General features: G+C 43.5%; 2 protein-coding genes across 3 annotated transcripts; both read right to left on the bottom strand.

The window, feature by feature from the left end:
• Positions 1-201: 201 nt before the first annotated feature.
• On the bottom strand, positions 202-13085 carry si:dkeyp-69b9.3 (myocardin). 2 transcript variants are annotated; one of them, XM_068323987.1, is made up of 16 exons: positions 12815-13085; positions 11720-11940; positions 9081-9134; positions 8445-8500; positions 8041-8107; positions 7215-7340; positions 6916-7112; positions 6664-6804; positions 5836-6001; positions 5569-5737; positions 5293-5434; positions 4610-5194; positions 4391-4489; positions 4101-4232; positions 3956-4010; positions 202-3869 (listed from the first exon to the last, which is right to left on the bottom strand). In XM_068323987.1, exons 2-16 carry the CDS (start codon positions 11772-11774, stop codon positions 3448-3450), a joined length of 2466 nt encoding a protein of 821 aa, XP_068180088.1. In that variant the 5' UTR covers positions 11775-11940; positions 12815-13085; the 3' UTR covers positions 202-3447. The 2 variants fall into 2 exon arrangements, with proteins under 2 accessions (XP_068180088.1, XP_068180089.1); XM_068323988.1 differs by having other exon boundaries at positions 4652-5194.
• Positions 13086-17167: 4082 nt separating this feature from the next.
• LOC137602141 (zinc finger protein 236) lies at positions 17168-23963 on the bottom strand. The gene is made up of 3 exons (XM_068324759.1): positions 23923-23963; positions 20535-22991; positions 17168-19630 (listed from the first exon to the last, which is right to left on the bottom strand). The coding sequence occupies exons 2-3, from the start codon at positions 22965-22967 to the stop codon at positions 19244-19246; spliced, it is 2820 nt and encodes a 939-aa protein (XP_068180860.1). The 5' UTR covers positions 22968-22991; positions 23923-23963; the 3' UTR covers positions 17168-19243.
• Between the last annotated feature and the right edge of the window lie 239 nt (positions 23964-24202).

Here is a 24202-nt window from a genome sequence, read left to right as displayed (position 1 = left end):
ACCAACAGACACCCTAGTTTAGATGTATTTGAGCTGTAAATGAATCGGCTTTTGTATTGTTAGAATCATTTATTTAGTCACAATGGAATGCAGTCAACAAAGCTGAGTCTCTGTGATAAATCAGCAATTAATAACCCCACCTACTTTTACTGAGCCAGCTGCAACTGTATATTAAGTGGATAAAGACGTTTTCAGGTCTGATGAGAAAAACAGAAATTTTTAAAAGCAGAGTTCTTGCATTGCAGAGCGATATGAACCACTGGCAAAGACATCAGATTCACACGGGTCCATCAATCCGAGAATTCATTAGCAGATGCAGTTCAAAGTAGAAGCTCTTTGCTGGAATACTTAAACATGAAAAGAAAATTAATAGATTAAAAATTACAGAATACATAAACATCATAAAAAGTCAGAAGATATATTTTCGAAAATATGATTTTTAGTCATCTCAGTGGAATGTCTCTATGGGTCACAACAGCCGTACCATCAAAATGCCATATTTTGTGTGTTACCATGAAATTTTAACATTCACAATCAATGAAATGTCCATAAATATCGCGTGGATTAGAATTTGTGAGGTAACTTTTGTGATCTAGCACCTTTATTAGGTAGCTTTTCTAATTCTGTAAATGCCTGCAAACCTTAAAGTGTTCCCATGATATAATTATATGTTCTGTTGTCATTGTCATTTTGTGCATTTACTTCTACTTGTTTACATGCAAATAAAGGCACAAAATGTGGCTTCGTAACATTTTAAAAACCATTCTTTGATTAATTTGCTGGTTTCTTGCCTTGAGGCTGAATTCTTGTCTCATTATAAAGCTTAAACATGAATACTTATGTATGTTGATGCTGTTTCATACTATACTGTTTAATATTAAAGTAGTGAGTGGTGTAAAGAAATGTTTTATTCAGTTGTAGATTTATCAGTGTTGGAGAAGTCAGTTCCTTGTGAAATGTTGCCTGCAAGTCTTTCCTCCATTAATACAGAAAAAACAAAACACATAGAAAATCTATTAAGACTTTAATTTTCTTAATGCTTTTAAATACATTTTGGACAGTCTTTGAAATCTTTTGAATGAATAAATTACATAATAAATAATGCTAATACATTTTATTTTCTGTAACATTTTCACAATAAGGCACTTGGAGCAGCAGAGGTGGCCTACAGAGTCTCAGTTTGCTAAGATGATGATGTTTGTTTTTGCCAGCTTCAAATCTGCATCAAATCAAAACCCAATATACACCAAAAATATCAAACTGGGGTTAAGTCAAACCTGGGAAACTGTCTCTAGTGTTCCAGGAAGCCGCACCAATGGTCGGAAATTACAGAAAAGAGGAAAACACTGGTGTCAGCCACGAAAAGCAACGGAAGTCACAGGAGGTAGCATCTTACTCTCCTGTCAATCTACAGTATTTGATTTTTTGACGTTTTATATGTATATGCAGCAGTCAGTTTTTACTGGTAGCTATGATTATCATAGCCACCCACATTTAAATGCACTTTTTATAGATAGCTGAACAAGAATTGCGTCAACGCAAGGCTGTCTATAGCATTGCCTAAACAGAGTCATCTTCATCCAACAATTTACCATGGCTGTCTTGCTTAATAGGACACCGGTAAGAACTGGCTGCAGCGACTCTGAACAGTTTGCATACAAAAAAAAATAAAATAACATGAACATATTATAAACGCAAATCTGCCAGTTTCTGTGCTATTTATACAAATCATATTGCACTTTAGCATAATGCTTTGGAGACTCCAAAATAAAATGGGCTTCCAGATAAAGACTGTCAAGTAGATACAAAATGATGTTCCAGATGAATGAGTCAATCACAGCTCTCCAAATGAGAGATCTTTTCTCATTTAAATTACACGCATCTGTAACAGCAGAGCAAACCTGGGCTGACCTCTGCAAGATATTTCATTTGTTTCGTGATGTTAAGTGGGGTTGAAAATGCACATAAATCACTGAAAGTGTGTTATTCAGACAAATAAAGGAATTTGTTTCTGCATAAAAGCTACATCTTGTAGAGTATCAAAGCAACATCATTATCACATTTCCAGAATTTACTGTATCAACATCGAATGACATGATCACCCCTGGTCATATGACATGTTACATACTTTCCAATGTTTTTTTTTCCTTCTAATGGACAGTGCATTTATTACTGATATCAATAAGTAATGTACAGGAAATAATTAACAATATAAATAAAACATCTGTGGAATTCATTTGCACTGGTGTGGCCTTGGTCTGTAAACAGGTGCAGCTTTGGGTTTTGGCTATACATTGTGCTATATCTGGCTTTTGCTGTAGCAGCCGAAGCACCATGAAGCAGACCAGACACCATTGGGGGTTAATCAGGCAACAAAATGACCACCTGCTTTTGCCGAGCCCGGAAGAAACTCTCACTTGTCTGATTGGTGCATATGACTATTTCTGGAGCAGTCGCCTGATTGCTTTCCTGGAAAATGGTGACTTGAACAAGCTAATGTGGTTGTTCTGATGATTACTCTGGATAACTATACTGGAGTTACCACCTGCTGGCAAGAAGGCTATAATGTCTGGTCTGAAATGTGGACACAGAAATCCGTAACTTCTTGTGTCTCTCACACATATCCTCACATAAATCAGTCATACAACATACCTGTAGGCACATTTAATTGTCTGCAGATAACTACAAGTGCATTTGGTATTAATTCTAATGAAAGCATTTGGGTGCTGGCACTTAAAAATTAAAGTAGTCTTGTGACAGTAATTAGATAAGCTTACGCACTTACACATACTCAAAAATGTACATTTACGCCTCTTGTTTGTGGCTCCTGCCAACTTTCCCTCTCCACATGCCGACTGTGTGTCTGGCAGCCAGGTTGAGGTCTGGAGCCACATGAAAACTGTGTTCTCTGTTTGGGTTTCACACGCTCCAAATGGGCTTTATGAATAGCTAGAACTCAATAACTGAGTCAACACCAGGGGCCACTCTCAATCCAGTCTACAATGAGTTTTGGAGACAAGTCAGAAACAACATTTTCCCAGCTCAGCCAGGAAGCATGTTGAAATTAATATTCCAGTAGATTTTCTTTTGCTTTGCACAGCAAACATTGTGCTGTGGAGTGTGTCAGTCAACAGATGTGTTGCTTGTTTGCAGTTCCTGGATGAGCTGAAGCGCTTTTCAACAGCGCTTTGTATAGTGTCAATGTGTGCATGTGTTTGTCTTCTTGCTACCACACCAAAGCTAGCAATGAATCCGGCTCTCGACATTGCGTGGAACCAGTGACTCCGTCAGCCTTTCAGTGATAGATAGATGGATGGTGGAGGTTGCTATTAACAATCACATGCCCACAGTGGGATGTTCACAGTTATCTCCATTCATTACCATCAGAAGATACTACACTAGCCTACTGTACATAGAAAGTAGTAAAAGGTATGCGCATGTCAGTCCTCACCACTGCTCTATCATTAGATCCAACACACGGGTAACATTCAGGTCTGAATCCAAACTGAAGTCTGACTCAACAAAAGGTGCTGTTGGTGGAGTGAGAGGGCGAAGGCCCGACGTCAGTGTTTCCAACCAGTCAGCAGCATCAAACAGTGTGGGAGCCCGTCGTTTCCGTGACTTTCCAGTGGACGACAGAGGGGAGGTACAGAGGGGGGGTGGAGGAGGTGCTGGGATTACCTGGCTGGGGTTTATTACAGCAGGAGATGGAGGGAGCTCCAGCAAAAGAGAGGAGCACAGAGGTGAGGGTAGGAAGTTTTCATCTTTACTGTGCTGCTGGGAAGCCTGAGACGAATCGACTTGGGGAGGAGGAGACGAACTGGGGATTGATTGGGCAGGAGATTTATTATCCGACACATTAACAGAGCCTGGAAGAGAGATAGTAAAACAGATTAGACAATGATAGAAATATGAGCGCCATTTAAATTCTAACCTTAATTATGGAAACACTCACCAACACAAGTTATAGGCTCATCCAGGATATCATCTATGGACTGACGAGGGTCCATCTGTGGCCAGATATTAGGGGAAAACACTTAATGCCCAATGCACAAAAGGAACTCTGCTAATTATCCACCTGTTTACCTCCAGACTCTCACCTGTGCTTTCTGAATAGCCTCCTGTAGTTCTTCCTCCAAGCTGCGAACACCTGTCTGAACGGGGCTTGCTGTAATCTGCACTGGCAGCTCAAAATCCGGGCCAATCATATCACAGGGCTGGCAGCAAAGCACCTGATTAGAAAGCAGTTTTAAATTACTTGACAGGTGAAAATCGCAGCATCCTCACATTTGGCTAGTAGATGGAAGAATAGATTACAGCTTCTGTAGTGAGCCTTTAAAAAGTCAGCATGCAAGATACTCACTTTATGGGTGAATTGGATTGCATTTACCTGTGTAAACGGTACCTCTGTCTGTGCATCTGTCTCTGGTTTGCCTCTAGAGCATCCAGGGTCCTGTTGCAGGAATGGATGAAGGGATGCTACACAAGACTGGATAGATAATAATTAAAGTATTAAAAGCTGTAGTTCTGGAAAGCAGCCATCCCATTCAATTATTCATTCTGCAAGACATCTTCGATTTTGTTTTTTAATTGAGGTGTATTTATTCACCTCATTGCTGGTGTTAGTGGAATCCCTGGGCATTCTCCTTACCCTCTCCCTCATATCCAGGTCCACATTCAGCTCCTGTTGCTGCTCATTCTCACTTCTCCAGGGAGTTCCACACTGCAGAGGCGAGGAGGAGGACATGGGGAGACTCGGACTCGGAGTTTCTGAGGCAGTGGTGGCAGGAACCAGGAAGACAGTGTTGGTAAGACCACACTGTTCGCCTACTAGACTGACTGAAGCGGCGTTTGAGAAACAACTCGGCACAGTGTTTAGAACTCCGTTCAGAACTCCATGTGGTGCGTCACTGAGAATCCTGTTAGGAATCTCCCTGTCAGGGATGTACATCTGTTGGGTTGGGCTGCTGCTGGGTGAGTCTAGTCCTGAGCTGGAGCTTGAGCCGGGGCTCTGGCTGGGGGGCAGTGGAGGGCAGTGGGTGAGGGGCTCCAGGCTGGTACCCAGCTGACAAAGAGGGGCAGGGGTGAGGCAGGAGTGGGAAAGCTGGAAGGGGCGGAGACGCTGCAGCAAAGTGGGCTTGGTTCCTGAGACGGGGAGACCACGCATACGCAACTGCTGACGCAACTCTGACACCTGTGAAAAGAGAACAGGGAAGATGGAAGGGAAAAGGCCATTAAAGGTAATGATTCCAAGACATTCTCTGCCTTTGAGTGTGTTCATCCTTTACTTACTGTTAAATCGACAAGATTAGCTGGGAGGAGCTCCGGCTTGGATGCAGGGTTGCTGTCCAGAGGGGTGTGATTTGTTGTGGCGGGAGCAGGTTGGGGATTCAGAGGCAATGCTCCAGAGGACTTCAGATCACTGTGATCACCACTAGAGGATCGACAGAAGCATCAATATACACAAACTGTTTGAGAACTAGCATCTCTTTGGTGATGTCCAGATTGAACTGAGAGAGTTCAATCTGTATTACCTGACAGGTTACCAACCGCAATCTGTGGTCATACCTGGACACAACACTGAGTTGTTGTGGTTGTTGTAGCTGTTGCTGCTGTTGTTGCTGCTGGTTCTGAAGGATTTGCAGCTGAAGGAAGACCTGCTGCTGCTTCAGGAGATGGGAATAGGCTGGGTCCAAAGACTGGGTGGGGACAGGGCTCTTCTGTTTGGCTCCTCCCCCTGGGAATAAACATTTTAGGTTAATTTCAAACACCACAACAGCAAACCTTGTCTTGATAAACCAAAGAAATACTAAAGAAGTAAGGTATTATACATACCACTGGTCCCAGACCCTCCTCTCTGGTCTGGAGGAATGTACTGGTGATATTTGAGTTTCTTCATTTTGGGTTTGGAGTCCCGCGGTTTCCGTGGGCGAGGGATATGATTAAAGTTGAGGGAATTGTGCAAGGAGGAGGAGCTGATAGGGCTGGGAGGCCGAGCTGTCTGCAAAAGACAATTATTGCCCACATTTCATAAAACCCTAACCACACTGGCTCCAGTGAGTAATGTCAGAAATAGCATATAAATTAAGGCACAGAAAATGCCAAGTTGTTTCATGTTGTTTGACAGTATTGGCCCCTTGTCAGGGTTAAATTCTTACACGAAATGTACAAAAGCCGAGCAAATCTCCAGATGACAGCATGTGCTGGTTCTGACATGCAGCCATGCTGCTTGTGTGTGAATACGTTAACCTGCAGGGCAAATACCGCACTCCGCCAGAAGTGCAAATTGACAGTAATGAATGCAGAGCAGCTTAGAGCAGAGTATTGTCTTTGCCAAAACAGAGGAATGACCAGCCTGTTGGGTTGAGGACCCCTTCATTAGTCTTTCATCGCTAATTTTGATACCTGCACTAAACGCTTCTTGCAATGGCAAGCACATAACGAACACACACATATGCAATGAAGTGTTGTTTGTCTGGATGAAAAGGTCATATCACCATGTCAAATATCATATTACTTATATGCTTTCATGCTTGAAATTTGAATTATACTTTGCGGAGTCAAAAATTATTTATGAAAAACCCTATTAGAATTAAAATGAGCCAAACTGAAGCAATGGGGTTTTTTATGTGAGGGCATTAGCATGTACTAGCTCCACATTACCTTTGGCAGCAGGGGCGTGGTCTGAGAGCTCAGATACATCCCGTTTGGTCTCCCAGCTGTTGCCATGGAGTTTGATTCCCCGACTGTAACACTCATTTGTTGTCTGACGCCCTCGGTTGCCGGGAGCCATGCCAATCCAGACTGAAAACAGAATATCATGTTATTGAAGTTAGCAAATGGAACTATATCTGTAGCTTAATGTTAATCTTAATGTTTTTAAAAGAGGACTCTTTCTAAGGTGTCACTTCTCACCTGAGCATGACTGGGACTGTGGTTGAGGGGTAAACCCACAGCCGAGAAGTCACCAAGTATTTGGTCACCTGAGAGCCCTGGTAGTGAAGACAAGGCCGGTGATTGGTGAGCGGCACGTTGCACAGTAGGTGAAGAGGAGGAGCAGGAAGAGATGTCATCTTCGAAGACATCACTCGACAGAGGGAAAGAAGCATGACCTGAGGAGATACAAAGCGAAAGGTGGTAAGGTCAAAAGAGGAGCAGGAAGAGGAGGTTTATGGGAAACTAAATGAGACAAATGGAAATGTGTTTCGACTGACGTTTCTCCAAGGACAGCGTATGCTCCTGCTTTTGCTCCGCGGGTCCCAGTGGACGTTGGATCCTCTCTGTGTGGTCCTTCGCCTGGCGAGCCCTCTTCTGCTTCTGGGCCCCATACACAGTTCTGTCTGCAGGAGGGGAGGGAAGGAGGATTGGTGCGTATAAGTGAGGAGAAGGGACAGATGGGAGATCAGCAGAGGGAGAGGAGCTGAGGTTGCATAGAAGAGCAACAGGATCTCAGATTGGTTGTGATGTGTGATGCGCAACAGTCTTCCCACAGGTAGTCAAATTCAAACCGGCAGAAGCATAAAAAAAATAGCAAGCACTCCTGCCCATAGGGAGATTTATTCCCCTCGGATGTGAACATACATATACACTCACAACGTTTTTGTAAAAGAGCAGGAAAAGATAGTTTGTGATTATCTGTAATAAAAATTCAATTACAAGTTTAGAAAGGGGAGAAATGGAGGTGAAGACAGAGATGAAAGGGAGAGATGTTGGTTATGATGATCCCTGGATGGGCAGGTTTATCATGTGCTGTCAATCACTGAGGTTTGTAGACTGCTTAATATGCAGACCTACAGTGTGTAACAAGGTCAACTTTATATTTAACTGACAGCTGATGAAATGCCGATCCCTTTGCCAGATTTACAAACTTAATTTGCTTGCAAATCTACTACACAGTAGGGAGCGGAGAGCAGCACAGATATAATGAAGACATGAACACAGACAAAAAAGAAAGAGAGGCTGGGAAATGTGGTTCTCTGCATTTTGCTGAGAGCATTCTGCAGGAAGGAGACAACAACATTACTGTAAACAGGGCATCACCTTGTGCAGTTTCAGTGTTCAGACGACTGGGGGGCAACTTCTGAGTGGCACCATCATCAGTTAGACACTGCATCAGGAAACAGCAGGTCAAACCAACGCCCAGGGCTCAGATAGTACAATACACTAAAGTCAGGGGAAAGTTAAATACATTTATGATCCTGACTAAATTTTCCACATGGGAGAGCACGTAACCCAGTCAATGATAGAAAGAAAAGTGATGTAATAATTCCTCACAAATCATGTTGATTTATTTTTAATGATCCCCGTACTATTTGAAGAAGCATGGCTAAATGTGTTTCTCTAACATATGTAAATGAATCCAAAATTCAAAACGTACATGGAAGAAAAAGGGTTTTTCATCTATTGGTTCCCGTGTCATATCAGAAAAAGTGGATGCTACTCACCAGAGCTTCACTCTGATCTTTCTCTGCTTTTTGAGGAAGACAAGCAGATTTTAACCCTATTGAGACAAACAGGAATAAATGATGTGAGTAGATGAAAATTTTTGTTGTTGTTGTTGTTGTTGAAGAATACTAATCTAGTAGGAGCAGCTCAGGTGAATCCGTGCATCAACAAAGCACTTCTAGCCTTCAAGTCATTCCTTCAAGTTCACAGAGCAGCTCAGGCGCTCTTTTGTGGCAGCCTGCATCAGATTGTGTAGAACGTCCTGTTCAGCCTATCATAAAATTGTTCCATAATGAATCGTTCCTTTTATGAACATCATTTGATGAAGGGAGAAATTAATCAAATAGATAAACTGTACAGTAGGGCCACATTGACCTTTATATTCAACTAAAGTGAGACCTCACACAATCAGAGGCTTCAAAGTGTATATAATCTGATATAAAATTGGGTTCCAAAACTAAAATCAAAGGATAGTAAAAGCTAATCCATATTGTAGGACCTACAAAAGCCTTTATCAATCAATAAGCAATCATCTGTCAGTGAAAAGAGATGACATGAAGATCATTAATATGACATCCAATCTGTTGTCGTAGCGTATGGATCAATCATAATGTTAATAATACACACAGACTTACCACGGTCTGCATTGATTTCGCTCTGCCTTCGGTTCTGGATCCTCAGCTGCAGGACTGATGGACAGAGACCAGACGTGATTGTCAACAATGATGAAATAACTCAAGTTACACTGACTGAACGGTGCATTCGTTTGATTTCTCAAGTGGGGACAAAATAATCTGGGACAAAAAATAAAGAGTTGGTCAAAAAAGAGAGGTAAACAATATGGCCTTGTGATTTATACAGAATTACCTCATGACTTTGGAGTGCTTGTAGATTATATTTCCCCCCTCTCAAGCTCATGAACATCTACACACAGCGTGTACGTACACAAGTTAAAGTTCAGGACGCACACACAGGTGAAGGAGGGTATATCCAGGCTGGTTACACTGAGCTTGACACCCCCGGTGTGCTTTGAGACCGGGGGAGACCTGAGGGGGGGAGACCAGGACTGCGCAGGGGGTATAGGGCAGCGACTATTTATCTCTCAGGGTGTCTATTTCTGTTGGTCCCATCCCCCCTTCAGCTGTCCCGGTCCCTCCACAAGCCATCCCTTTTAGCTCACGTCATCCTCATTTGTGCTGCTAATATATACCCCTGTTTTCTTGCATCTCTGACAGCTCAAAACAAAAGTTTAAAGATGTAAAAATGTGCATTTAAAGGAGATTAACAAGCTGGGTTGTGTCACCATGGTTAGTTAGGGAAGCAGAGCTTGTCACACTATAGTTTCTGTTTGATTGCTCTGGAGGGGTGTCTACATTCATCACATAACAGAGTTGTTCTCATGCTAAGGGTCAGACCTGAGTTAAATCTGAGGGCAGTTGCGAAAGGATTAACAAGTTAAGACAAAATAAACATATTTTTAAAAATTATCTTCTCACTTCTCGAAAATACAGGCAATTTTCACTTATGAAACCTATTTTAAAAGAAAGATTTTGGACAAGTTGGAAGCCAGTATTATCTCTGCAAAGGAAGTTATGTCTGTTTGTTTGTTGCTTGTTTTATCATCAGAATAGACCAAATTTTGGAAAAAGGTGAAAATGTTTCCAATTTTTGTGCAAGTGACAATGCATGGATAGTTATTAATCAGGAATATTTAATGAGTTGGTATTCATTTTTGAGTGTGTACAATTTAATGTGGATCCAAGTATGTTTTTGGATCAGGCCTGATTTAATTAAAGGGAACTGTTGGGCTTTTGGCAGATGTACAGACTTTACTGAGTCCCGCTTCAGGTTAACAATTACGATAATATTTAAACACTGACCATAACAACTAGTGTCATTGTTGCATGAACATTTAGCAAAGCTTCATATAGAAAATCAGCATAAATAAAGAAATCGTGATTTGCATTGTATAAAAACCAGCTGACAGAACCTCATGTTGATTCCACATCCATTTGTCTTGATACAGGCTGCCTTAATTATTCCTCGTGTTCTTTTCATTCATGGTTTCCAGCAGAGTCTCTGCCCTAAAGAATAATGTTTTCCAGCAGGTGTTTGTACACCTAGGGGCCTATCTCTGTGTCATTTCCTCGCCTGCCTATTTTACCAGTCATTAACGACAGCTGCTTGGAAACCCGACAGCAGCTGCTACAAACTGGAGGAAAACTTGCATTATGTTGTTCTAAGAAGGCTCAGAATGCTAGTAAACTACAGGAAGCTGTAAACGGCACATGAATATAATTGCAATCATTTAAAACTGAGTTCAGATATAAGTTTCATTTCAAAAATACAACTGCTGTATTTAATTACAGTTGTAATTGAACAGTTTTAAATTTGAAGTTTTTAATTTGAAGTACAGCATTTCCTTCTTATGCTTCTTTAAACACTTACGTAGATTTATTACGTTACTTAAGTTTGATCGAAATCCTTTTTAGTGCGGTGTTATTATTAATACTAATACAAATCAAATTATACATTATGATATAGGCTATTACCACTGGTAAAACTACTCAGCGGTATATAAGTATATAGACTAAGAAAAAATGAACCCCATCTTTACCAGCTGTAACGTTAATGTGGACACTAATGCATTATTAATCATAACAACCTGACCATATAATTAAAATACAGTAATATATTCAGACTGGATTATTCCGTATAATCATTATTTCTGCAGCTGATAATTAGGGTCCAAAGTATATTTTATACTTCTACATAAGCAAATTATAGAATATAGGACTTTTATGTATAATGATAAATTAGCATTTTTTCCTATGTGAATTATGTCAGCACTTCCTCCACCACCATAATAAATCACACTGTAAGGTTCAAATTCAAGTTTTTAAAAAAATGTCTCCGATTTAAGTTCCCTCCCTCTCTGCAACAATACATCCCAACCAGCCAACGCCTGCTGTGGTTGGAGTCTCACGCAGAAACACACTGAGATCTGTAGCTGTGGGCTGAACTGGCTTCATGTCCACTCAAGACATGTCTGTGGGCAGCAATCAGTAAATCCATTCACCCTCATGAATGCCTGTACTCAATCGATCACATGACAGACAGCGTGACCCACCAGCCAATTCCGGTCAACCAGCGCCTCACCTTTAATATCAACGCTAATGTTCCCAATTATGACCAAGATGTTAAAGCTGCTGTTGTGGTGAGATAAAGCTTTCTCTCCTTTAATTGTTGTGAGTCTAGACTCCAGTGTCCTCACCTGAGCGGAACTTGTTCCGGATGAGGAGTGACCTCTCGGAGGCCAGCAGTGTCATGGTGGAGGAAGCCAGGAAGTGGAGTAGAGAGGGGGGAGAGAGAGAGAGAGAGAGAGAGAGAGAGAGAGAGAGAGAGAGAGAGAGAGAGAGAGGCAGAGAGTGAAAGAGAGGAGGTTCCTGGTGCTGCTCTACCAGGAGGAATGGAGCTCTCTCCTTCTGTCTCTCGCTGGTCGCCGGAGGAAGAGGAAAGCAGGGGGGCGAGAGAGACAGATGCTTGTTAATCTGCTGATAGACGCAAACCAATACTGATAATGGCAGACAAAGCACAGCAGAAATAGATTGAGAGGGAAATAGAGATGCAGAGCCTCTCAGTCCTACATGCAGAGTTATCGCTGCAGTGGGCCGCTCTGGAAACGCCAGGCCTCGCTACTGACAACCTGTCATAATCACACAGTCACACAGCCTACGGAGGCTGAAATGACAACACAGAAAATCAGACAGACAAGAAGACTTCTGGGCGGAATAGGGGTGAAAAAGTGTGTGTGGGGGGGGGGGGCAAAGTTGTATAGGCGATAAGAAAAACAGCCCCTGCAGGTAGTGGAGATATCTGAACTGAGGGACACGGATGGCAGCTGGTAGACACGCACTCACAACGCTTACAGGACCTGCCTGTTTGTCAAACCCACCCCCCCTCTCTCTCTGATAGAGAGGACATCTGCATAAGATGCATTACTGCATGCGCACAACTCTTATCAATAATATTGATTTGATCTGGCCAGCCATACAACACCCGGAGGAAGGTTGTTTGAGGGAAACGGACAAACACACACATTTTTTTTTAAAAACCCACCACACACACGTTTTGTGACAGCTGAGGTTACCTATAATAAATCACTATAGTGCTGAACTTTTTCCCTGTCAAATAAATGCATACACCTTGATTAGTTACAATATGATAATCCTAAAAGAAGGCCACACACTCATCAACTTAAAGGGATTGATTGAGATTTCTTGTCTGGCACAGGATTCTCACAGTAGGGCACTGAGTCACAAGAAAACACTGAGAGAATAAAAGCAAGAGAGTGAAAGAGAATACTTACAGGAAGAGAGAGAATTGAGTCCCTCGGGGGAAATTGGATTGGATTTAAGATTTAATTGAGAGAGGTGCGAGATAGAGGAAGAGAGGAAAACAGGAAACTCCGTGGTGCGTTTAATGACGATTTCTTTCTTTCATGTTCTTTTCATATCCTTTTTTTTTTTCTTTCGCCCCCCCTGTTTCCACACTTCTGAATTTCTCTGCCCTTTTTTTTTCTCCTTCCGACAGGTGAAGTGCAAAGAGGAAAAAGGATCTGTGGTTCCTTCGTCCCCCTACGATAAATATTCACCCTCTCTACCTCTGCCTCGCTCTCTCTGCCTCTATCCCAATCCACTCCAAAGCATCCTGGATCTTTGGTGCCAACAGTGACTGACTGTCAAAGTTTACCCCTCCCCCTCCATGGCCTCACCCACCCCTACCCCCACCCCTCACATCTGCTGCTGACTGATTGAGGATCACATTCAAAGACAAAAAACATTTCTTGTGTTTGTTTGCACATGTCTTGGACAAAAGTAGACGCGCTGATGATACGATTGCAGCTCCGTAATGTTAGGAACTGAACTGCCACGTGGTGAAACGGATAGAGAGGTGAAAGCAGGGTAAAGGGGCAGTTTATTACCAGGCAGCGAGAAAAGCCCGGGAGTGGTTTGGACTGGCATCAAGTCTTGTACTCCAGCAGGACTGCAGGCTCATATGTTCCTGTCAAGATACCTTTGGGTCACCCTCTTAAAGTGATTTAAGACTATTTGCGTGAAAGCATACAAGTGTGTGTGTGTGTGTGTGTGTGTGTGTGTGTGTGTGTGTGTGTGTGTGTGTGTGTGTGTGTGTGTGTGTGTGTGTGTGTGTGTGAGAGAGTCACAGTTCAGTAAGTCAGTGTCCATCAGTGTATAGTTTACAGTATCTATCACTGCTGCTCAACAAAATCATTTGAGGTTCACCTTTCTGTTCAAGCTTCCAAAGAAACCTGGGTGAACATGTAGGAGAGTGTTTATGTGTGCATACTGTAGCATGTGCATGTGTGTGTGTGTGTGTGTGTGTGTGTGTCTGTGTGTGTGTGTCTGTGTGTGTGTGTGTGTGTGTGCGCGCGTGTGCGCCTTTGGGCTGCAGAGGGAGGGGTGAGTGGAAGAAGCGAGGTTGTAGCCGGAGCACCTGTTCTGTCGATTTGACAGACAGGTCTGTGTGTGCTGGTTCAGCAGGTCATAGAGAGGGGGAGACAGGGGGGTGGGGGGTAGAGAGGGTGAGGCAAAAGAGCCTGTAAAAGTTGGAGAGGAAAGGAGGACGCGTCACAGACTGAACGTCTTCATGATGAGGACAGCGAGAGTTTCATCTGACAGGGAAACGGGGAAAAAAAATGACATTGCCTTTGTTTTATCTGGAAAGACAGACAGGCAGGTGGTGAGACAGGAAGTACAGGGCAGAGGTGGTGCACCAGAGTCCAGCCATGGCTGCGTGGTGAGAACAGAGCAGCTAATGGAACATTAAATAAAGGGGTGCCTTAATTTCGCACGTGTTATAGTCTGACAGATGTCCCAGCTGCCATTTGGACGGCACAACTCTGTTTTTTCATCATTACAAAGTCTAACCTCTGACATTTTTCCTCCCATGCCCTGTAAATGCATTTACACATATTGCACATAACACACATGCACAAACCGTCTGTTCTGACAGCAGGTCACATTACCGACAGAAAGGTGATGTAATTGGTTCCCCTCCACAGCTACACCCTATCCTCTACAGCCCGGACGCCCTTTCTGATTAACACCTGTTACCCTCCTTCTTCCTCTCCTGCCCACTCTGTCCTCACACACACACACACACACACACACACACGCGCGCACACACTCCATAGTCTTAATCCTGTATTGTGATGAGTGAGGAGGCGTGCATGCTGTCGACCTATCGCTGTCAGATATCATATTTCATTGTGTGATTCTGGACTCGCATGCAAAGCCGTGTCCCTGGGGAGCATCATTAGAATAAAAGTCAGAGCATTTATACGTCAAAGCGTCATCCTTTGCCACTGAAACTGAAGATCTTAAAAGAACAGCTCTTACTGAGCTCGCTCTCTTATACTTTTCAGTCCAGTGTAAGTATTCCTCCACCATTTCAAGAGAGCCAACTGCTAGCATGGTGAACAAACCATGTGCAGCACAAGTGTAAGTGTGCCCTCATATGGCAGAACTGTGCAAACACAAAAAAGACATGATTATCACTGGTTATTTTATCTCGCCGTCATTTTGACGCAGTACAAATGTTGGGTGGTCTGAAGTCCTGAGGAGCTGAACCACACCAGTGTAATACACTTCATTACGTCAGCTTCCTGCTCCTTCATCCCTGGATCTGTTCCCATCTCCTGCTTCACCTCTATCACTTCAATCACTTGGGCGTGTGCCTTGTGCCACTCAGAGGCCCCGCTGCCTGTTCCACTCCACAGGACACACACACAGGAGCACACACACACACACACACACACACGCCACAGACGTCTGTCTGTCCATCATCCACCTGCTTGTCAGTCACCATACTTTGAAGCGCGGTCCAATCTGGACAGCCTCCAGGCCTGCAGACTCACACACTGTATGCACAAGTCTGCAGCTGTGCTGCTGATTTCACACACCTGAGTGGGTGAATATTCATTATCATCATCATCATCATCATCACCATCATCACCATCACCATCATCAGCATTATGCAGTGAGGATCTTGCAATTTCGTGAATGTGATGTGTAATTTGTTTTCACTGAGCTGAGGGTATAGCACCAATTTATTGAACGACCCCTCAGAGCCTCTCAGAACTCAACAATGCATACACACCTCGTCAATGAGCTTCATGAAGGTTAAGAGCAGCCATTCGCTACGACAACATATTTATTGGGTTACGTAAAGAGGACAGGGAATCAAAATGAGTGCAACGCGTGTGCAAGATCAGTCAAATCATCTACTGTCATACTTATTTTTATCACGTGGTGTCGGCGCATTCCTGAAGTCACGGTCTAAGTACTCTGATATAGATGTTTATGGCTCCCTCTAGTTTGTCTTGTTGTCCTTACAGTTACACAACATATTTACAGTTTAGAACAGAGAAGGAAATCAGGTATAAGTGCTAATGTAGCTCTTAGTTTTTTTTTATTTTTTGTCTGTATGTTATGACTGCAAATTCTTTATTTAGACATTCCAATTTTCTTTTCCGTCATTATCCGACGTGAAATTTCTTTTTCAAATTGTTTTAAAACTGTATTTTTGAGATGATTGTCATTAAAAGATTTGATAATGTTTATGTGCCTGTATTACACTTAAGTGAGTTTGTGCTGTAAACAGATTCAGTGATATAGACAGCTAAAAAAAGTGTAAGACAAAAATAACGATATTTCATAAAAAAATATTTTATAATCCTGTAAATCCAGTATCACTGTTGATAGACTAACTTGTTTGATCAATCGAAAAAATTAAAACACAAAACAAGATGTATTGACGTCTAATCAAGTAAGTAGTTTAGAGAATATAATTGTTTGTCCGTTTTACACTGAACCAGAAGAGCTCCAGCCTGACGGATCTAGTAGATGAGATACAGGACAGATTAAGTCTTACCTTCAGCGGAATCTGATGTGAGGATTTAGTCTGTCTCAGATAAAGAATGTCTGAATGTTGTGATCTTTTTAGTTTAAGATGTCCCATTTCGATCTCCACAGCAACCATTTGCTGGTTGAATGGTGGCCCACTCAGAGTTTCTGTTTTATAGTTTTTGTTTTATTACAGCTAATATTGCTCTATCCACAAGAGCAGCGTATTCCTCCTTTTCAGAGACTTCTTAGTTGACCTTTGCTCTTCAGCTCTTCCACCGACCCTATATAAAAATGAGTTTGCAAAACTCGGCGACAGTGAACCACTGCGGCAACGTGAACAATGACCAGAGCAGAAATAAGGAACGGGACAGCTAAGAGGATTCAGTCAGGTCATTTGAGCGATACAGTATTTAATAACTTATCTAGAGCTTAGTTCTTTTGGGCTCTGTGGACTAAATGGAGCAGAAAATTGAGTGTAAAAAAAACAGAGGGCTATCTTATAAACTCAATTACTCCCTGGAGACAATCCAGCAGATGCATATATCAAGTGTTTTATTTGTCTCACAAATATCCATGCAAAATCTCGCTTCGTCTTTGGTAATTAATGTAGAACAAGAGAATAAATTGTGAGTCTATGCTTGAATTAAAAGACAGATATGAACCCTGGCTCCTCTATTCAGACACGTCTTTGTGGTAAATCCTTCGTATTAAAAGCTTTTTAAATATACTTTGGACATCAATGTAGAAAAGATACAAGTGAAAGGAAGCCAGAAAAGATGGGAACAAATATCTAGTTATGTTTGACCGAATTTAATTCAAATAAGTTAACATATTAAATTCAAACAAAAAATCTTAATACAATTTTCATGATAAAATAAAGCCAAACCTATTTTCAATCTCTCGTACGATATTTATTAAATACATTTAATTGACAGCTGCAACAAATTAAGACATAGGAATCTTTCACCTCCTAATATGTGAATGGTGAGATAAAATAAAACAGGTACAAATGACTCACAGTGTCTCTGACAGTAAAAAAGATAGATTACATCTTTCACATAATATAGTGCATAAGTGCAGCTCTTACAGAAAGTACTCTTTATATAAGCGAGTTGTTTAAGTAAATCAGTTATCCTAGTTCTGAGCACTTGAGGGTTTTTATCATGGATTGTATGGGAATGCCACATCAGAATAACATTAGAATTTATATTTAGAAATTAAAAAAAAACCACGATTTCAGGCAAAAGCTTTTCTTAGATGCAAGTTTTGTTCACATTGGAAGGCTCAATTTCATCTAAGGCTCCAAATACTAAACTTTGGAACATCACAGTTGGAGGAAAAGTCAGCCAAATTGAATATTATTGTGACAAAAGAAATATGAATCAGCTGTTTGCAAAAACCAAGACGAACAGAACAGTTTAAATAAATTTAACAGATATTCAAGTTTTGTTCTATGTTCAACACAAAATCCCCGTAGTTCCGTTATTCTAACCTACTGTCCTGCAGAACCGTCCAGTAAACCTAACTTTTGATGTGAATCAGCTATATGTCTGGAGGAGGGAGTGTGAAGCTTAGGGTAACGAGACAACCCTACCAACAGTGAAGCATAGCCATAGCGGTGGCTCTAAGGTCCTCTGAGACTGCTTTACTTCCTCAGTCAGTTGAAATCTTCACCAACTAGAGGGTTAGACGGATTCCATCATGTATACAGTAGTACCTTGATACGAGTTGATTTCGTTAAGTGACTGAGCTCGCTAGTCAAACAACTAGTAACTCACACAAATTTTCCCCACTTAAAATATCTAAAATCATTTTAATCTGTTCCAGCCTTGCAAAAAAGCCCCAACTCCCGTAAAAAAAACATTTATTAACCAATAGATATGCATAATTTACCTGTGCATAACTATGTATGTTATGTAAACGATAAAGTATGAAAAGAAACGCAAAAAGTCATGAGAACACACCAGTTACGTCTTTACTCCACAAGCGAGAACAAGATCCGTTCTCAGCTGATGTTGTATCCATCCACCATCTAGCCGGTGTCTCGAAGAACAGCTCGTATCTCAGATTGTCGCTCATATGTCAAACAAAAATACGGAGAGACCAACAACTCGTATCTCAAAAAACTCGTATTTTGAGCAGCTTGTATCTCACAATACTACTGTATCAGGAAATCCTAGAAGAAAACATCTCTATTGGATGATCTGAATGGACAGTCAACGCAAGCAGACCTCAAAGACGACCAGGACTTGGTTTCAGAATAAGTCCTGGATCATTCTAGATTGTCGTTCATAATCGATTTGAAACCCTCAGGAGATCTAAGGTGGGATTTGTAGGAGGTGGTTGCATACTAAAAGCCCAACAATACTAGAGAACATGAGGCTCTCGTCTGTGAAGAATGGGTTAAGATTCCTCAGGCACACCGCTATATTACAAATTGATGTTTGGATATGCATAATTTTTCAGTAGCAGGTCATAGCAGCAAAAGTATCTCAGCAAAGTAGGAGATTCACTCGTGATTATAGGGCTGAATCATTCAGAGACTGCAGTCAACATTAAAAGTAGAATTATATATTTTTTGAAAAATACTTTTAATAACTGTTGTGGAGAGCTATTCAAACTGTTCTTGTCAAATTGGTTGAATACAAAACAGCGTATTTTCCAAGAAACCTAAAATGTAATCAAGGTTTAAACACTTGGCTTCCAACTGCACATGGAATGGGAATAATATCTGTTCATACAAATAAATTACCTTCAAAGATAATAAATATTGCAAATTCTCCCTTTCTTGAATGTTAATTAGTGAGGAAGCGAGGCGATCACCTTCCTCATCTCCCTCTTTACTTTGAAGTCGATGTGCAGACAACTCATTACGTTTCCAGCTCAGACTCGGAGTTGTCCAAATGAGACACAGTGGAGCTGTACCATTCGGCGCTCTCCTCTTCCTCCTGTGCGGTTGATCCACCACCACCTCCACTACTACCACCACCACTCCCACCACCCCCTGCATCTCTTCGGCTGCCTCCTCTTCGCTCGTTCAGCATCTCAATGGCGACCTGGTGGTAAGGGTGTTTACGTTTGGTGTGTCGGCGCAGTGTGTTGCGCTCAGCGAAACGAGTGTGACAAAGTTGGCACTGATAGGGTTTCTCTCCCGTGTGGACCCTTTGGTGACGCTGGAGCTCACCAGCCTCCCTGAAGCGTTTGGTGCAGATGGGGCACACGAAGTTCCTCTGGCCTGTGTGGATGTGCTTGTGTCTCTGTGGAGGAAAATAATTGCTTTTTGTAAAACCATAATTTAAAATACATGTGTCAAACTCAAGGCCCGGGGGCCAAATGTGGCTCACCACATCATTTTATGTGGCCCGTGAGAACATAAAAGGTCAGAGTCAAAAGTGTGCTTTCACCAAAAACTACATTTCCCACAATGCAGTAATTCAGCCCATTTTAACTTTGACAAAGACATTTTGAACAAAGTTCATGTCCTAACGTGTGTTTGATGTTATTTTTCTTTATTCACTTGCATAGTTTGATCCTTGATTGATGGAGTTCTGTGGGTTTCCTGACAAATTAAAATAATTTGTGTTATAACAGAGCAACAAGCAAACTTTTTTTCTGTGCAACTGTAATGTTTGTGACTTGAATAAGTAATAAATTCAGTTACTTAACATTAAGGAGTAGTTACATTTATTTTACATTACATTGAGTTACATTTATTTACTTTTACAAATTACATCTTGCTCTTTGAAGACAGCCATTATGCTGATGTGGCCCTCGGTGGGAAAATAAATTTGACGCCCCTGATTTAAAACAAAGTTGAAACGGCTTCACCGGCTCTGCAGAGCTTGGTAGAATCTTTCAGCTCGTCGTCATGATTTACCAGACATTTCACTATTCTGACTCAATCTCAACCCTCTAATGGGCACACAGATTTAAAAAAAAACCTGCTGTAGGCTACCTTCCCCAACAGGTACAAGTAGACAGACAATGTTAGCAGCTAAGCTGTTTAGCATAGCAGTGCACTTAACTACTACAAAGCCAGATATTTCGCCAGGAGTTCAAGGAGAGTGCGTCAAACTTATTCATCAAAAAACCAGAAACATGACCCTAAACCACACACTGGATCTTTCAAAAGGGTCACGGATATGATCACTTTGCACTAACCTGCAGATGGCTGGAGCGCTTGAAGGCTTTGCCACACTGATGGCAAACGTGAGGCTTCTTCTGTGAGTGTGTGATGGCGTGCCGCTCAAGGTCAGAGAGGTAAAAAAAGACCCGTGGGCACAGCTGGCAGTACAGTACCCTCCGAGGGTTCATGGCGTTGGGTGAGGTGCCTGAAGATAAAGTGTCCAGTGGGTCCAGTGGGTCGAGGGGATTCAGTTTCCCAGTGGGGAGAATCGGTTCGGTGGGAGGGGAAGGAGGAGCGGCGGTGCTGGAGAAATAAAGATGGTCATCCAGAGGTAAATGATGGGACTGCGAATCAGGTGGGTCGAAATGGGCCTCTGAGGCTGGTGACTGGGCTGCTGAGGTGGGCTGAGCCGAGGGGTCAAAGGTCAAACTTGAAGACTGTAAGTGTGGGGACGACGCTGTCGAAATCGATGGCTTGTTTTCATTCAAGACGTCTTCAGCAGATATGGCTTCACTTCCAGAGTTGGAATTGGAAGAGCTGGTTTGGGACTGAATGACGGCCGTCGTGCCGCCGTTGTTGTTGTCGTTCTGAAGAGCTGGGGGGGACGACCCAGTCGTGATGGAAGCCAGAACAGTGCTGGAGTTGATGGTGTTTACTCCTGAAAGGATGACCGGGGCGTTGCCAGGGCTCAGTCTGATGACGGGGTGGGACAGCGTGGGCAAAGGTGACCCCAAGGTGCTCACCTGACCGGAGGGCAAAGGGAGACAGACTGGAGCTGAGGATGCTGTGATCTGGGACAACTGGCCGGTTGAGGGGTCGAGGACAGCAACGGGGGTGGGTGTAGAGGCAGCGTCACCGGAGGAAGAGGGTACAGATGAAAGAAGAAGAAACATGGGGGTGGAGGTACCAGGCGCGCTCTGAGTAACAGAAACGGGAAGCGTGAGACCGATTGGAGCTGAGGACAGCTGAGCAGAAGAAGATGAGGATGGCAGGAGGAGAATTGGAGGATTTGTAGAAGACTTTGCCAGGATTGGAATGGGTTGGGTTGGAACGGACACCCCGGGAGAAGATGCTAGGACAGCACTAGCATGAACAGATTTAACGCTTGGCTCAGCAGTCTTCGGGTGATCTGGGTTGGTGAAAACTTCTGGTGTCTTTGTCTGATCGCCAACTAGAGATGAAGAGTCAGTCCCAGGGGTAGGTGAGGGGCAAAGATCCTCCAAAGGCTCATTTACTGAGTCATCTAAGCTTTGGCTGAAGCTAGAATCAGTTACTGCCCCCAACTGTGGTGACCTCCTTCCTTCTACCTCTGCTGAAGTAGCCAAATTTGACTGAGGATCCTCTGATGTGGAAGCATCCACTTGCGGCATTTTGAGACCATCCGGACTGAGAGTATACGGAATTCCCTGGTCGTCGATGAGGAGAACGTTTTCAGCATCGCCATCAATGGAGGTGAGGGAGGTGAAGGCAGAGGTTGAACAGAACGATGGTGAAAGGAGATCTGTGCCATCCAAACACGACACAGAGTCCCCTCCGTCAACCTCATCATCCTCCTCTACTAAGTCTCTGTCTCCTTCGCCCTCATATTCATCTACTTCCATGATCAGTGAGCTCTCGCAGCCAGAATCTGCCAAAAAGCGTCCACATCTCCTGTCTTGACTCTCTCTTTTTTTTGGCAAACTCAGGTCCAGCGGTTCTGTCTGCTCATCCACACGTCTGTCATCAAACGTCTCGCAAGAGTTCAATTCCATTTCTTGCGAAGTTAGAGAACTATTTTCCTCGATTTCTCTCTCTGTAGTTTCCTCCTTCATACCTGGTGTGCTCAGTGCTTCAGATGAATAAGTGCAAGATATTAAAGGAGGATCTGACCCATCATTTTGGGCTCTAGGACCCCAATTATCCTTCTCTTTCCAGAGTGTTTCACTCCTCTCTGGTTCAAGGAATGGTTCTGGTTTAGCCTGCTCTGCAGCTTCTTCCCCTTCGTTCTGAACAGTGGACATTTGTGTTTTATTATTTTCTGAAATCTCCACTTCTGATGAGACTAAAAAAGGTCCTTCAAAATTCGTGAGAGCAGAGTCTTTGGTCAAACAGGTGGCAGAGTTAGTGATTGGTCTCTTGCTCCGTCTGGGAACAACAATTTTGAGTGTGATTGGTTGGCTGTGCAGCTCAGGCACTTCAGTTTTTACTGTCATTAGACGTTGACCAACCTCGCCCGTTTCCTGAGAGGCTGGCAGAGACGTCCCGCCCACCTCCAGCTTATTCCCACTGATAGACGGAACATCAGGCCTGATGATCATGACTGCCTTGACGGGGCTGGGCTGGGGGTCACCTGGTGGAGAACAGGGGGAGGACTTCACCTCTGTGTCCGACAGAACATCTGTCAACGGTCCTGATCTCTCTGCAGACCGGCTGCCATTTTGGACATCCAGGTTGGCACCGGTCAGGACTGAAGCCAACTGAGAATCCATGTTGGGGCACACCCATTTATATTTCTATAAGGTAGGGATAAAAGCAATGTTATGACACACCTTAATATCATCAGCATACAAACACCCTGTGATGGTTGGAAATGTCTGAATAACGTGAACTTGGGTTTAGTTGATTGTTTTAACCCAAACTGACTTTTTAATTCTAATAATATAACATGAGCAGCCTGTGTGAGCAGCAGAATGGCCCCCTGGCTGGCTGACACACACACACACACACACACACACACACACACACACACACACACACACACACACACACACACACACACACACACACACACACCACCCTGTTGTGCCGGTGGTTACCTTACATGATCCTTAATTCTAGCTCACCGACCTGCCGCCCAGACCCGCCGCTCCTCCCGCTAATCGCACCGGAACACAGGCGGGTCCGAACGATGGGAGAGGAAATAAATACACGCATTTCTCTCGGAACGAAACGCGAATATTACACCGAATTATCTCTCCGGTATATCCGGTGTCAGTATTCCGTTGCAGGAGACGTGCCTCCCGTGTGTATGAATGAGGAGAACCTGAGGAGCTCGTCCGCGGTGGGCGCCATTAAGCCTCAGTCCCCGGTCCGACGCGCCCCTGGTAGCCCCGCCGCCTGCGCCGCACTGACAGCTCTCGGACCTGGGACAACGCGGCTATTCGCGCGTCGGACGGGCCGGAGGAACGGTTCCGTTTCCAGACAGGCGCCGCGTGGAGCACATCGTCCGTGGCGCGTCGGTTTCCTCGGACCTACAGCCAGCCATTTTAACAGCCGAGGGTCCGAGGCACCGAGCGCGTAATCCGGCAGCTCCAGGACAAACTTTGCCTGGACGCTGTCATTTCCTCCGGCCGGACACGAACCGGACACCCGTTATATATAAATGGAAACCTGCATTTTAAACTATAGTCCACCAATACCGTCGCTGCATAGGGACTGGCTTACCCGTGCTGGGAGTATTTCCGGAGGACCAAATATGTCGGTGCTGCGTAAAGGGTGATGCTGCGAATGCCGAGGGAGGGAGGGGTCAAGGGGAGTTGCTATGGCGTCGCAACCTACCGGGTCCGACCAGGAGCCATGTTCAGCCTATGGGCACAGGGTTGAACCCGCAGCCTGCAGATAAAGGGTCTCTGCGCACCCGGAGTGAGGCGGGCATGACAGGAAGGAGGGTGGAAGGGAGGACGCAGGAAATGAACGCACACGGCAGCCTTTCGTCTGTTGTAAT

Source organism: Antennarius striatus, chromosome 9, assembly GCF_040054535.1.
Source record: "Antennarius striatus isolate MH-2024 chromosome 9, ASM4005453v1, whole genome shotgun sequence".
NCBI lineage: Eukaryota > Metazoa > Chordata > Actinopteri > Lophiiformes > Antennariidae > Antennarius > Antennarius striatus.
Note: the sequence above shows the minus strand (reverse complement) of the source record. Positions and strands in the feature narration are given on the sequence as shown.

Excerpts from the sequence above, each read along its gene's own strand:
- si:dkeyp-69b9.3 (XM_068323987.1), bottom strand. The coding sequence starts at position 11,774 with ATGACACTGCTGGCCTCCGAGAGGTCACTCCTCATCCGGAACAAGTTC. Across the intron at positions 8,108-8,444 it reads AAGATCAGAGTGAAGCTCTG|TGTCTAACTGATGATGGTGC; the intron begins GTGAGTAGCATC and ends TTCCTGATGCAG. Across the intron at positions 3,870-3,955 it reads TGAGCCTATAACTTGTGTTG|GCTCTGTTAATGTGTCGGAT; the intron begins GTGAGTGTTTCC and ends TCTCTCTTCCAG.
- LOC137602141 (XM_068324759.1), bottom strand. The coding sequence starts at position 22,967 with ATGGATTCTCAGTTGGCTTCAGTCCTGACCGGTGCCAACCTGGATGTC. Across the intron at positions 19,631-20,534 it reads AGCGCTCCAGCCATCTGCAG|AGACACAAGCACATCCACAC; the intron begins GTTAGTGCAAAG and ends TTTCCTCCACAG.